The sequence below is a fragment of the Arachis stenosperma genome, chromosome 1 (genome assembly GCF_014773155.1).
Source record: "Arachis stenosperma cultivar V10309 chromosome 1, arast.V10309.gnm1.PFL2, whole genome shotgun sequence".
NCBI lineage: Eukaryota > Viridiplantae > Streptophyta > Magnoliopsida > Fabales > Fabaceae > Arachis > Arachis stenosperma.
Window position 1 is genome coordinate 6,242,335 of NC_080377.1, and position 14,244 is coordinate 6,256,578.

Sequence of the window (14,244 nt, forward strand, 5' to 3'; positions counted from 1 at the left end):
ACAGTACTAAAAAAATGATTGAAAATCCTCCCCCACCCATTACCCTAAATCAAGAACAAGTAATTTGGATTAAAGCACTAAGTTTGCAAAAATCAAGCAGTTACTCATAAATTAATTATTTCTAAAAAGTGTCTTAACTATTTTAATTATTTCTAAAAAGATATGCAAATGAAAAGTACCTTGGTCATAAAGCATATTCCTTGTAACTTACATCCACTCCAAATTCAGATAGAATATGCACATTTCTAGTAGTTATAATTACTCTATTTCTTGTACAAAGTGACTTTATAATCAATTTCTCTAGTTCTTCTAATTGATTGACACTGTCAAAAATTATAAGAACCTTTAAATTATACAGCCTACTTGTTACAATCCTGAATATCTTAAAAGAACTGTACATCTATAGTTTTTTTCTGTTAAGAGTTTGGGAAAGAATTTGCTTTTGAACTATCATAGCACCACCATCTTGATATAATTTGCTTATATTTTCAATAAAATAATAATGTTTAAACTAATAAGAAATTCTGTGATACAAGACAGTAGCAGGAATTGTTTTGAACTGACATGGCACCACTAAAATTTTTTTGCTATCATATAAGAATTTGTTTTTGAACAATGTTTTTAGTTTCATATAACAATAATAGTAACATACTAAGAATTTTAATAATAAGCCAATCAGAATCTGTGATGAACCGATGGTTGAATGAGGAATAAATAATTTCAAATTATTAGAAAAAATCAAATATTAACTAGCCACTAGATAGAATATGCAAATTAAGATAATAATAATTTCAACAATAGATAAATACATTGCACAAGAATAAGGGTAGATAATAATAATTTTAACAGTAGATAAATATATTTCAACACTAGATAGGATATGCAAATTATGATAACTTGGCAGTTCAATTCTTAAATAGGGGAGAACCTGGCAGCAACAATAGCAACAAAGTGGAGGAGTACAAAATCAACACAATATAGATAAATAAACACACATGTCCTAACAAAAACAACAAACAACACCATATTTAACGGCTAAAAAAGATGGACTCAGAGAACTGAAGAAATAACAGAGAACATCAAAATTGATCTTTTTCTTTTCCAAACCCTTACCTTAACAGAGACAATGCAGTCAACAACCTAGTACAGTAGCGACGACGACGATTGTGCTCAGTGGATCGGAGGCGATTCGATTTCTCCGTGAAGAAAATATTCAGTTTCTTATACTGCTGTCATGTAGGATATTTCGTTAATTATTTAACTTTGACTTCACAATGAGACTAAATTGAAGCTAAATGAATTTTTTTTTATTCAAATAGGATACTTTAAACCTTAAGGACCAGCATAGGATTACATCCAAACGTAGGGAACAATTTAATACTTTGCCCTTTATTTTATAAATTTTATAAAAAAATAATTTCTTTTATAGAACCAAATATATTTTTTATTTAATAATTTATTAGTGATTTTTTTTATACATGTAAAAAACCTTGTTTATGAAATCATAAGACGTCAATTTTTTGTGGAAAGGGACCCTCACCCATGAAATAGATTGATGGCCTACATGTTGAAAAGTTTATTTACATGGAAACAAATCTTCACAAAATTCTTGTTAGTAACGTTTTGGGCGTGGAGTTATAACCTCCACGGAACTCAAAAACTTGACTTGGTAAACAAAAACTAAAGAGTTAATTTTTGTAATTATTTTATGAAATATAAAACACATGCACACTTAGACTGTGTAACATTTGAATATTGTTATAATATCAAGAACTATTACATTTAAGAATCATTATATGTTACTTTCATATCAATGGTTTTAATACGTATTTAATTTGTATGACTGTATACATTATTATTAGTCTAAATAATTTTAGATAGATATTTAATTATATATTATTATATCATATAAAAATATTTGACTGAAAAAGTTATTAACTTAAAAATACATACGAAACAAGAAATTAGTTATCGATTTTTAGCCGATGAATATTTGAGGATTATGTCTAGTGATCTCAAAAAATTTAGATAATTATTTAAAAAAATATATAATTAAATGACAATATTTTTTGGTGACTTATTAAATGACAATATTAGAAAAAGAATTACTACCCAAAATTAAATTAAATTAAAGAACATTTGTTTCTATGGTATCCTAAAATCCTAAGTTTGCCTCTAAAATGGATTTAAGATACACAATTTTTTTTTATATTTAACTTTGTACTGTTACCTCAATTAAAATATTTGATTGAAAATTTCATTAATTTAAGACAAACAAATAATTATTAAGAAAACGGATATAATAATGAGGATAGTCCTAAATATACTTATACAATACGGATTCAAGATACACAGAATTTGTTTGGAATAAGTAACATACATAGATCCTTATATAAAATTTGGGTGTTTCGGAGAAAGATGCAAAACATAAACAAATTAACAAAACCTTAATGAATTCCAAACACAAAAGCCAAAAACAAAAAAATTATCTTGTTTTAAAAGCATATACCGTATTCGTTTGTGCTCCTCTTTATATATCCCTCAAAAAAACCAACCAAACTAAGCAAAGTAACCCACCCACCAATACCAACTTTTTGAATTCCCAATTTTACCCCTTAAACCATTCACAGGTGAAAAAAGGGAAAAAACAGAACAATCACCGGTCACCGGAGAGATGAATCTCCGGCGATCCCCTTTCCCCCTCCCCACCCTCCTCCTTCTCTTCCTCCTCCTGTCTCCCATCTCAGCCGCCACCACCGCCAACCTCCACCGCAAAAAAACTCACAAAATCAACGGCCCAATCAAGACCGTGGTGGTCCTCGTCATGGAGAACCGCTCCTTCGACCACGTCCTCGGGTGGCTCAAGAAGACCCGACCCGATATCGACGGTCTAACCGGAACCGAATCGAACCGCATAACCGCCAACGACCTCTCCTCACCTTCAATTCCCGTCACCGACGACGCAATCTTCATCGATTCGGATCCCGGTCACTCCTTCCAAGCGATTCGCGAACAAATCTTCGGCTCAAATGACACGTCAGCAAACCCCGCACCAATGAACGGTTTCGCGCAACAAGCAGAGAACCAGCTCAAAGGAATGTCGAGAACCGTTATGAGCGGGTTCAAGCCGGAGCGACTTCCGATTTACACTGAGTTGGCGAACGAGTTCGGCGTTTTCGACAAGTGGTTTGCGTCGGTTCCCGCGTCGACTCAGCCGAATCGGTTCTACGTTCACTCTGCAACCTCGCACGGTGCCATGAGCAATGTGAGCAAATATAATACACTTATTTTTTTTTCCTTTTTCATAAAATTTCCATTTCTATTTATAATTAAAACAATACCGTATGGTATTCAATACTCGTATTCGTATTTGTGTAACGTAGGTGAGGAAGGACCTTATTGAAGGGTTCCCGCAGAGGACAATCTTCGATTCGCTGAACGATAACGGACTCACGTTTGGAATTTACTACCAGAATATTCCCGCCACTCTGTTCTTCAAGTCCCTCAGGAAGATCAAGAACGTTGTCAATTTCCATAGCTACGCCTTGAAATTCAAGTGAGTGATGTTTTTACTCATTCTTTAGGGTTTAATTTTGAAGTAGGAAAGTTTGTTCCTTGTTTTTGGTACGGTTTCTTATTTTGGGGAGAAAAAATCGTTTTTTTCACAGTGGATAAAAAAGTAAAATGATATATTTTTTACTTTAAAAAATGGACTTTCCGACACATTTTCTTATAATAAACATTTTTTTTCTTGAAGATAAATTTATTGTATTTCTTACATTCCTCTTTAATTTATTAAATATAGAGCTTAAAATGCTTGATTTTCTTTATTAAAGTGTTAGAAATATTTTTAGGTATATTTGTTAATTGTTAGCATGATATACTATTTTAAGGATTGTAAGAAATTAACTTTGAAAAATATTTGATTTTTTCCCCAAAAAATTATTGAGCTGAGGAGTCTTTGATTATAAGCTATTTACTCGATAGTAGTTGAAATTGAACTGTGAGTTTGTGATAGTGAGACTAGTACAAACTCAAGATTCAACTGCAATAAATATTTTTACATTGGCAATGCATAAAAGAGTAACTCCATAATTTTTTTCATAGAAGATCCAGACTTGTATAGTTGTATATCGATATTAATATTATTATTGATTATTAAAAAAAGTGATTTATTTTAGATTTGAAACAATTCATTATTTTATTGTCTTTTTTATTTTAAAATATTCCTCGAATAATAAATTTTCACAAGTTTGATTTACTAGGAAACAAGAGGAAGGACGGTTTAATTTTATTCATGTTATATTATTTAGAGGAGTAAGATTTTCCCAATTCATGTGTTATTATTAATGTATTATATATATTGAAAAAAAAACTAAAGTTTTGAATAATAAAAAGTAAGGTATTCTTTATATATATATATATATATATATATATATATATATATATATATATAGAAAGCTTATTTGGTCAAAAATTTTTAAGGTAAACAAATTTAGGAAAGAAATTGTTTTTCAAGAATTAAAAAATAATATATCCTAAATTCTTATAGAATTAATATTATTTTTATAAAATAGATAAATAGATTAATTACAACAAATTATTTTCATAAGAAGTTAAAACCGTAAAAACATATTTTTAGCTCAAAATGCACTAGTGTGTCATTTATTAGGTTTAATAATTTATTGTGTCATTTTCATTTTTAAAATTAAAATTGTGAATATTTTACTAGATGTGCATGAAATTATTCTTAAAAAAAATTAATATAATTTGCACCATTATCTAGTAAAAATCAAGAAAATCGTCAATAGGGTCTCTTTGTATGTAATTGCTCATCTTGACATGATTTTTATGATTTCTATTAGATAATACTGTTGAAATATTTTACGAGCATGAAAATTTGTTTAAAAAACTTATTTTTTTTCCAAATAATATATTTTATTTTTTTGAGAGAATATATATTCCTAAACAATTTATTGCAAAATATGCTCTAGGTCCCATGCTAAGAAGGGGAAGCTTCCAAATTATGTGGTGGTGGAGCAGAGGTACTTTGACGTTAAGCTTTCCCCAGCAAACGATGACCACCCTTCGCATGATGTGGCAGAGGGGCAGAGGTTCGTGAAGGAGGTGTATGAGATCCTCAGGAAGAGCCCTCAGTGGAAGGAGATGGCAATTCTGATCACATATGATGAGCATGGAGGGTTCTATGACCATGTGCCTACCCCTGTGGAAGGTGTCCCTAACCCTGATGGGATCATTGGGCCTGACCCTTATTACTTCCGCTTTAATAGGTTGGGTGTCAGGGTCCCTACCTTCTTAATTTCCCCCTGGATTGAAAAGGGTACAGGTCAGTTTTGTAACTTGTGAATTATGGAATATTTTGCTGGTGTATCATTTTATGGGGTGGTGTTTTCTTAATTATTGCTACTTTTGGTGGTTCTGAATTTTTAGGATGTTTTTCTTTCAACTTTTTCTAAATAGTGATTATGAAATTTTAATTTTGCGCTATAAAGCCTAAAGTTTTGAAAATAGAATTATTGAGAAGCTGTTCTTGAAAACTTATGCTATGAAGTAGAAAACAGTTTTGTTTTAGATTTTTATATTTTTAATTTTTCTGAGAAATATATGGAAAAAGATTTTTTCCCCTTTAAAATACTGAAACAAACACACCATTAATGTCATCCAGTGACTTAATTGGTTTAGATGGATTAAATTGAATTGAATTGTAATGACTGTTAATGAGCCTAATCTCTGCAAAAAATCATGTCAGCTGGTAACATGAGTCGGAACCAATCCGCCAGCTCTGCCGACTTCGACTTGAAAGAGTGGGCGAGTTCAATAAAATTATAAAAACATAGCTTGTTTAGAAGTGGGTAGTTTTGGCTCGGGTCGGATAACTCACAAGTTAGACGGGTTTGTACCGAGTGGGACAAGTTGGCCCATTTGGCCTTTTCTGTTTGTTTGTTTAGCTTTATCTTTGTTTTATTTCTTTAAATAATTGCATATGGTGATGACTGATGATGGTGTTGATGAAGTAAATAAAAAGAATTATGGTAGTGGTATTAGACTATTAGGTGAAGGAATGAATAGTGTGCAAATTTTCAGCTTTCATTTTTTTTAATATCTCCCGGTTTTTGTTTTTCTGGAGTGGAGTACGTTGAAAGTTTTTTGGCTTTGCTGCATTTGACTTTAGTGACTTTGGCTTGTCACCAATTTATTTTTTAATTGTTAGTATGGAAAATCCAATGTAGAATGAGATATTTCTTTGTACCTTAGGGACAGCTTGATCTATACTTTTCATGGTGTACAGATGTTTAGGTTTATCTGTTTGATGATGGTATTTTGTAGATATAACTATTTGTTTGGCATAGTTCTACCTCTATGTACCTTTAGACTTGGTTCAATTATACTTCTGCTTGAAGCTGTACAAATTTTTAGGTTTATCTGGTTAATGATGGTGGCTGTAGACATAATTATTTAGTTGGGTTAATTCTATGTACCTTAGACTTGGCTGAAATATACTTTTGCATCAAATTGTACAATTGACTAGTTTTCTCTCTTTGATGATTGTATTTTTGTAGACACAAGTATTTTATTACTTATATGGGACTATGTACTTGCTTTGGTTTAAGTCATTTTGGGTCTTTGCATAGGATTTACAATTATATGGTGTGTTGGCAGATCGAAAGAGTTTTGACATACAGATTTTCTACTGTTGCGTGAATCTAGTCACTTTACAGTTGATGGGAAAATTTTGCATTACTTTGAAATTATGTACTGAATTTTATACTTCTATGTGCTTCTGACATGTGGTACTGAGAACTAATTTTGGTCTTCTTTGTGTATACTGATTAATTAGTTTAGATCCTTATCCTTCCAAAAGGTTGGATCTATCAAACCACCTTTCTGTTGATGCAATAAGTCAATAACTGTACTTGGATAGTCATAAGCTGTGCCTTGTAACCCAAGTTTTAATTGTTTTGACAAGTTTAACTCTTGTTTAGGGGAGTTTTTAAGCATAAGCTGACACTTAATTGTTTGGCAGTGATTCATGAACCTGATGGGCCAACACCAACATCTCAATATGAACATTCATCTGTTCCTGCCACAGTAAAGAAGCTTTTCAATTTGAACTCCAATTTTTTAACAAAAAGAGATGCCTGGGCTGGTACCTTTGAAAAATACTTCAACATTCGAGATACTTATCGTGATGATTGTCCAGGTTTGTCTCTGCCTTTTTTATTGTTTCATCCTACACAGTGAACTTGGTACACTGTAGTGGTAGTAAAATTAATCTGTAACTAGTTATAGTCTGGACTACTCATTAAAGCAACATTTTGATGGGCTCAAGATACTTGTCCATTTTGTGTGAATATGATGAATATCTTATTAGCCCTCCTTGATCTTGTTCTTTTGCTGGTGGGTGGGTTAGTTAGGCTGTGTTTGGTTAGTGGGGGGAGACAGATAGGACACAAACACAGAGACACAAGAGTGATAGCTGGATGGTGATGGTGGTGGAGGAGGAAGCAGCAGCATGGAGGAATGAAAAGGAAGGAAAATGTAGTAGGTGTTGGTGATGATGAGGGTAGAAATGCAATTTAGAATTTTTTAGGGACAAAATTGTAATAAACATTTGTGTCTCATATCCGGTTTTTGCATCTCACCATTTTGAAAAGAATATTGAAGACATGTATGCATCCACTTGTGTGCTCCTATGTCCATAAAAAATCTATCTCAACAAATAAATGGCGGACGGGTACCACCGCATTCATGTCTCTGGACTCTGGTAGACGTAGACACTAGACAGTAACCATAGACAATCTTAGGTTTTAGGCTTGCAATGGACAAACAGCTTTTTCTTCCAAGAGAGTTTCTAATGTGTTATGAAGAGGCATTAAGGCAATACCAGCGATTTCTAAATCCAGTCCTGGAAACTTCCTGTTTGTCTTTTTGCACTAATGGCAATATTAAATGAGTAAGTTTCCGCTTTTGGCTCTAGCTCAGAAGTGGTTTTGTAAGTATTGTGAAGAGCAAATGGTGCAGCTTTACATACAATAATCCAAAACATATAATACAAATATTGGGCTGTCTCAACAGAAAATCATATCAAGAGTCAGAGACAACGAAAAAGTCTAATATCTCCCGTTTTTTTTTTCTTTTTTGTGTTTAGCAAATCAGACAAAAAAGTATATGATAAATCGACATTTTACCCTCGTCGGACCAATGTGGACTTCTGACAAAAAGTCTCCCATGGCGGCAGACAGACGTGGTTGTGAGGGGTAGCGAGTCAAATATTTTCCGTGTTCCATGTCTACTGAACTCACTTGTGGGAATATTGGAAGTACAGAAATTATTTTGTATTCCCGTTTATGGCTGTTGTTTTGTCATGTTCTATATCCTAGTTCCTTTTGAAACTAGTCATATTCTTGATATCCAAATTTCAAGGTTTTTATTAACACTATTTGTATTGTTGTCTTCTACTTGCAGAGACACTTGCGGATGTGAGTAGTGATCTAAGGCCATTCGGAGCAAGGGAAGACACAAGTCTCTCAGAGTTCCAAGTGGAACTGATCCAGCTTGCATCTCAGCTCAATGGTGACCATGTACTCAACTCTTATCCAAACATTGGCAAGACTATGACAGTGAGAGAAGCTAACAAGTATGCAGAAGATGCGGTGAAGAGGTTCCTTGAGGCTGGAAAAGCTGCTCTCAAAGCTGGAGCTAATGAATCAGCCATTGTCACAATGAGGCCTTCACTCACTAGCAGAGTTCCTGTGGAAGCTCACCACGGTGGTTTGGAATCTTACTGATTCTTTTCACAAAATCAGCTGTAAATATATGTATTAAAATATGTTAGGTTTTAGATTCCATGTTAAATTTAGGAAAGGGTTTTTGGGGAGAAGGGGGGATGCAAAAATGGGTTCTGAAAGTTATTTTCTATTTAAGAACATTGACCAGTTAACTGATTAATGATGCTCAATATGAACAATCAGTTATTGGCCCTATTAATCACTTTGATGGTTGATTGTTCTTGAATGAAAGGAACATTACTGTGAACGAAATCTTAAATTTATACTATGTGGTTCCTAGGTAAGGCTGAAGATAAAATTTCTAGGAATATATTGTAGTGGCTAGAATTATAACTTACTAAGCAAAACATTATGTACTGTGCGTAGTGTTATAAATTTATATGAAGCTTTAATGTTAGAGGAGCTTATTGTTTATGCTAAATTTGTGATATATTTAATTTTGTTATTCTTATAGGGTTAAGTTTGTGATACATTGCACGGGCTTTTATCCAATTATATGAATAGAATTATGCATGCTAATAAAATGCCTAATGAAAATTATATTAAAAAAAATAAAAACTTATAGTACTGAAGAAATTATATTGTTGAGCAAGAGAAATGAAATCGTAATAACAACAGACAATTTGCAATCCTTGCAAGAACTAAAATATCTGCGCTTTTGGCTTCCGACTGCAGTGGCCTATCCAAGCCTGAAATGTATAGGAGGACTTGCAAGAAAGCAAAGGTCACATGAACTCAGGTCCCAGCTATGGATTCAGCCTTAACTAGCTATTGTAAAGGGAGAAGAGGGGATTATACACATACTGTCAAGGCTTTGTGGTATAATTACAAATGCTGGTCCACGAACTCATGAAGTCTATACTCTATAGGAACATCCAGTTTCAACCAACAATATGAAAGCTATTATAAAATAGTAGACTCTAACTCTATTATGGCAATTGAGCTGTATAATGATGTAAAACTTTTATGCTGCTACAAAGCTAATTCTAGTAATTCGAAAGGGTGGTAATTTTGGTATCTATTGTGAGTTTAGAAAGCAGAATATGTAGTAATCTTGAACATTATGGTGTAATTTCTTTGAAATTTTATTCCATTAATTTAAAAGAATTATATTATGTGTACACCAAAATTAACCACCAGTATAAAATATATGTTAAAATATAAATATATATTAAAAATAAATTAAACCACACATATATTTATACAGAAATATATTAGTGGTTAATTTAATTTTAATGTTCAAATAGCACTTTTGAATTCAAAAATGTTTAGATTCAAACTTTTTTTTATAGCTATACATATATGAAAAAAATATTTGAAAAAGTAAAATTTTCACCAAAAATCTTCTCAATATCCTATATTTTACCAAAAAAGGGCCCAGAGGGCTACAAACGGCCGGACCACCCAGCACCACCCGATCCGGATATCATTCGCAATCAGTTCCAGTAGCCCGCCGTTCCTCCTTTGCTGCCGATTCAAGCTCGAACCCTGGCCACCCATGTCAATTGCCTACATACAACTTAATTCTGTTCCGGTTCTGTACAAACTCCGCCGGAAAGTCTCTCCTATTCCTACTGAAGCTCTCCCGCGCATCTCCAACAAGATCGTCCCCTCTCCATGGCCATCTCGAGCTTCGGTTTGCTTCTGCTCTCTCCGATTCTATGTTGTATCGAATTATGTTGAGCCGGCGCGCAGTCCACCTCCGGCCTAGGCGTAATCCACGGTGGTTCCAGGTTCTCCTCGCCGCTTCCCACGTTTGGAAAGTTCGTCCACGCCCCCTCTGTATACTATTATTTACGGTTTTTTTTGGGAATGAATCCTCTTCAGTGAATAAAAAATTGGATGGTGTGCAGTATTTAATCTAACTATTCACCATATTCTCTTTCTTATTTATTTTTGGTCCCACTATTAAAATCAAAGGTGAGAGATTGCACTGTATTTTATCAAGTGTTGAAAAAACTGGAGAGGATCCATTTCCGTTTTTTTTTGTCATGCTCTGTATTATTTAGTTAAAGACAGGTAAAATAATAATAAAAAAGTTCAAAATAGTGGGCTTAGCCCAATTCAACATTTTTAGGCCTGGCCCATCTCATGGACAGGTCTCGATTTTTCTCGCATTTTTTCTTTCTTTTTCGCACACTATTTTTGTTCCCACTATTCTCTTTTTCGCTATACGATTCTTTTCTCCATTCCTGTTAAGCGACACCGTTTTCAAGCCTTCACTTCTCAGTTCTCAGCACAGGTTAGCTCAACACCGCTTATTCTTATGTGTTGCACGGCAAAATTTTCAATTTTTCATGTTCGTGTTCATTTATCCATATTTGTTTCAGCATAGTGATTTTTGTTCAAGCTTGATCTCTATGATTCTGGATTAAGCAGTTCGTCATGTATGTTGTTAGCATTTCTTTTATTTATTTATTTATTTTTGTTTAATTTAAATGAATAAAGAAAGAAAATTCGAATTTGATGCTTTTACATAATGGATATCGTTGAAACAAAGTGAAAATTGTATAGGTTCGGGTTTTTTCGGTGTTGTAGGTGTTAGTGGTGTGTACTGGTTTAACGGTGATTTTCAGTATTAAGGGAGCTTTAGAGTAATTACGCTGTATTAGGACTTATTTTTGAAAATATGGTTGGGTTTTTTTTGTTGTTGTCATGGGCTCATAGCTTAGAGAATTAATTCAGTTTATAATATCAACCATAGCAACATCATCATTTCAATCACAATAATGATAGATGATGATCCGGATTTATGAATTTGAATGTTTTAGATTTGGGTTGGAGAGAACTTAAGTTCAATGCGATTTTGTTTATTTTTGCTTAATCCTCTTACGATGATATTTAAATTTGAGAAATTCAAAGTCAAACCATAGATTAAACTACTTAATGCTGTATCCATCATTATTCTGATTCTACCTTTGTTTCATGTAGGATTTGACCTGTGTTATATATATGATTTAATAATAAGCCATTGTTTTGCATAAATATTTTATTGTGAAACAAAACTAAGTAGTTCATAAGCTTTGGTATTAATGCTTCTCAGGCTCTCAGCTTGCTAGGCCTGAGACATTAGTTCTGACTCCTCGCACTTCATATGTTTTTGTTATATTAATCTAATGATTAAGTTGCAAAGTTGTATACTGTGGTGTCTATAAATAATTGAGCTGGTATATTTGTTACTTCCAGCAATGTACAGGCAACTCGTTTAATAGTAATACTAATGGATACTTGACCTGTCACTTTATTTTTCCGGGATGTCAGCTAGATAAAATGGAAGATTTATATATGTATCCAGTCTAAGGAAGAAACCATTTGAGCCTATGATTTGAATAGGTTCACTATTTTATTGCCTAATGTATTTTGCATACTTTGTTGGTATTTAATCAGAAATTGCTAATTTACTCGTCTCAATAATGAAGCTATCCCAAAATTTTGCTTCTAGATTTGGTATTTTACCTTGTTTTATAAGTGTTAATAGTATTTTACTGAGCTCCTTTTCATATTATTCAAATTGCAGTTTGGTTAGAGGTTATCTATATACTCGCCATCTAGCAGGGTGTTGAGAATATGGCCAAGCATCATCCTGATTTGATTATGTGCCGAAAGCAGCCAGGAATTGCCATTGGACGACTTTGTGAGAAATGCGATGGCAAGTGTGTGATTTGCGACTCTTACGTGCGTCCTTGTACACTTGTCCGGGTTTGTGACGAATGCAACTATGGCTCATTTCAGGGTCGCTGCGTCATATGTGGAGGGGTGGGAATATCTGATGCTTACTACTGCAAGGAATGCACACAGCAGGAGAAAGATAGGGATGGCTGCCCCAAAATTGTTAATTTAGGGAGTGCCAAAACCGATTTATTCTATGAACGCAAGAAGTATGGTTTTAAGAAAAGATGATGAAGGTGTAAGAGTGAGATATTTTAATCTGTCTAAAACTGTTTTGTATGTACTTCCTGAGATATCATATTAGAACCGTTGCAGTTGAGACTTTGAGCATAGAACTATATTTTCTTATGCAATTGTTGGTGATGTAAGTGCATGACTTGTTTACTATGCAATTAATGGAATGATTTGATCAAGTTCAGGTACTATGCTGTGAATTGTGTGCAATTTTGAGGGAAAGATTATTTGATAAATGGATTAAGAAAAATAGTATTTATGCTGTTAAGAATACTATTTATTGTTTAATTTGTTAGTAATAGTAGTACGCTTTTTAATATTACAGTGTTATTGTCTCATCATGTGATTGATACTCAAAGAAAGGTCAAAATTAAGTACTCGCATTGAATCCTCAAGAAATTTTAAGAACAAATTCTTTGTTTTGAGATTTGAAAACTCTGAGTTATCTTTTTACTAATTCTCTCGCATTAGTAGTACTAGTGTATGTTCCGTGCACTGGATAATAAACATAAAATTATATAAAATTTTGTATTGAAAAGATGAAAATATATATATATATAATATATATTATATATATATTATAATTTAAAATTATTAAAAATAATTAATATTTGTCTTAATTAATTTGGATTGGTTGAGTGGTCATCTCATTTGTTTGAGTAAGTATAGGAATTTGAATCTCGTCTTGTGTATAGCGGATCTTTAATAAATGGAGTATCAATATTAATAATCAATTTGTCAAGTTAGGAAATATCGTAAAAATAATAGTATTTGTCTTCAAAGTAAAACAATTTCTCATTGATAGCAATACTTGTAGAGATTTGTCTTTGTTAAAATTTATGTAGGATAATTTTATTTGTTGATATCATATTCATTTTTTAAGATAAAACATTATAATCGGTATTGTTACATGTTAAAATTTCACATTTTATGACATGATTTTTAATTTTTTAAATATATAGACTTACGTCATTACAAAAGCTATTAGACTGATTAATATTTCTTGGTAATATTATCGGAACACCATTGTTGAGTATGAGTTAGTGTGAAGAAAAACCAATAATAACTTTTATTATTCAATATATAACTTATTCTAGAATAATGCTACACATCCAAATTTTTTTGTTAACCTAGTCTAACCAAGTTGGTCAAACATCACGAAAATTAGTTATGACTAGCATTATTTCAAGTCTTATTGTTTAACTTGGTTGGACTTTGTTCATAAAAAGACGTGAATGTGTAATATTACTCTTTATTCTATTGAAAATAAATTAGTATTTTCTAAAATAGTAAATACATTTTCTTCCAATTTCTTACCCTGTTTATTTGATAATATTTGCCATTAAAGAATAGTAAATGATCACACTATCTTACAATATGATGTACAAAGTAATTTTTATCTTAAAATTAATTCAGGTTAATAACATAAAAGCCAAAATAATTTTTTTATTTTCTTACTCAAATTTAAATTTGAATTCAGAATTAGCTAAAAACTCATCTTTTTTTAATTTTAATAACAAAAATAAAATTG

The 14,244-nt window shown here is 32.4% G+C and overlaps 2 protein-coding genes across 5 annotated transcripts; both read left to right on the forward strand.

The window, feature by feature from the left end:
* The first annotated feature begins 2,544 nt into the window (after positions 1–2,544).
* On the forward strand, positions 2,545–9,853 carry LOC130967966 (non-specific phospholipase C1). Of its 2 annotated transcripts, XM_057893029.1 has the most exons (6): positions 2,545–3,265; positions 3,384–3,556; positions 4,995–5,347; positions 7,046–7,222; positions 8,488–8,793; positions 9,486–9,853. In XM_057893029.1, exons 1-6 carry the CDS (start codon positions 2,675–2,677, stop codon positions 9,572–9,574), a joined length of 1,689 nt encoding a protein of 562 aa, XP_057749012.1. In that variant the 5' UTR covers positions 2,545–2,674; the 3' UTR covers positions 9,575–9,853. The 2 variants fall into 2 exon arrangements, with proteins under 2 accessions (XP_057749012.1, XP_057749021.1); XM_057893038.1 differs by lacking the exon at positions 9,486–9,853 and having other exon boundaries at positions 2,546–3,265; positions 8,488–9,224.
* Positions 9,854–10,165: 312 nt separating this feature from the next.
* LOC130967978 (PHD finger-like domain-containing protein 5A) lies at positions 10,166–12,892 on the forward strand. Of its 3 annotated transcripts, none has more exons than XM_057893065.1 (2): positions 10,166–10,573; positions 12,328–12,892. In XM_057893065.1, exon 2 carries the CDS (start codon positions 12,378–12,380, stop codon positions 12,708–12,710), a length of 333 nt encoding a protein of 110 aa, XP_057749048.1. In that variant the 5' UTR covers positions 10,166–10,573; positions 12,328–12,377; the 3' UTR covers positions 12,711–12,892. The 3 variants fall into 3 exon arrangements, with proteins under 3 accessions (XP_057749048.1, XP_057749033.1, XP_057749042.1); XM_057893050.1 differs by lacking the exon at positions 10,166–10,573 and adding an exon at positions 10,678–11,052; XM_057893059.1 differs by lacking the exon at positions 10,166–10,573 and adding an exon at positions 11,050–11,197.
* Positions 12,893–14,244: the final 1,352 nt, after the last annotated feature.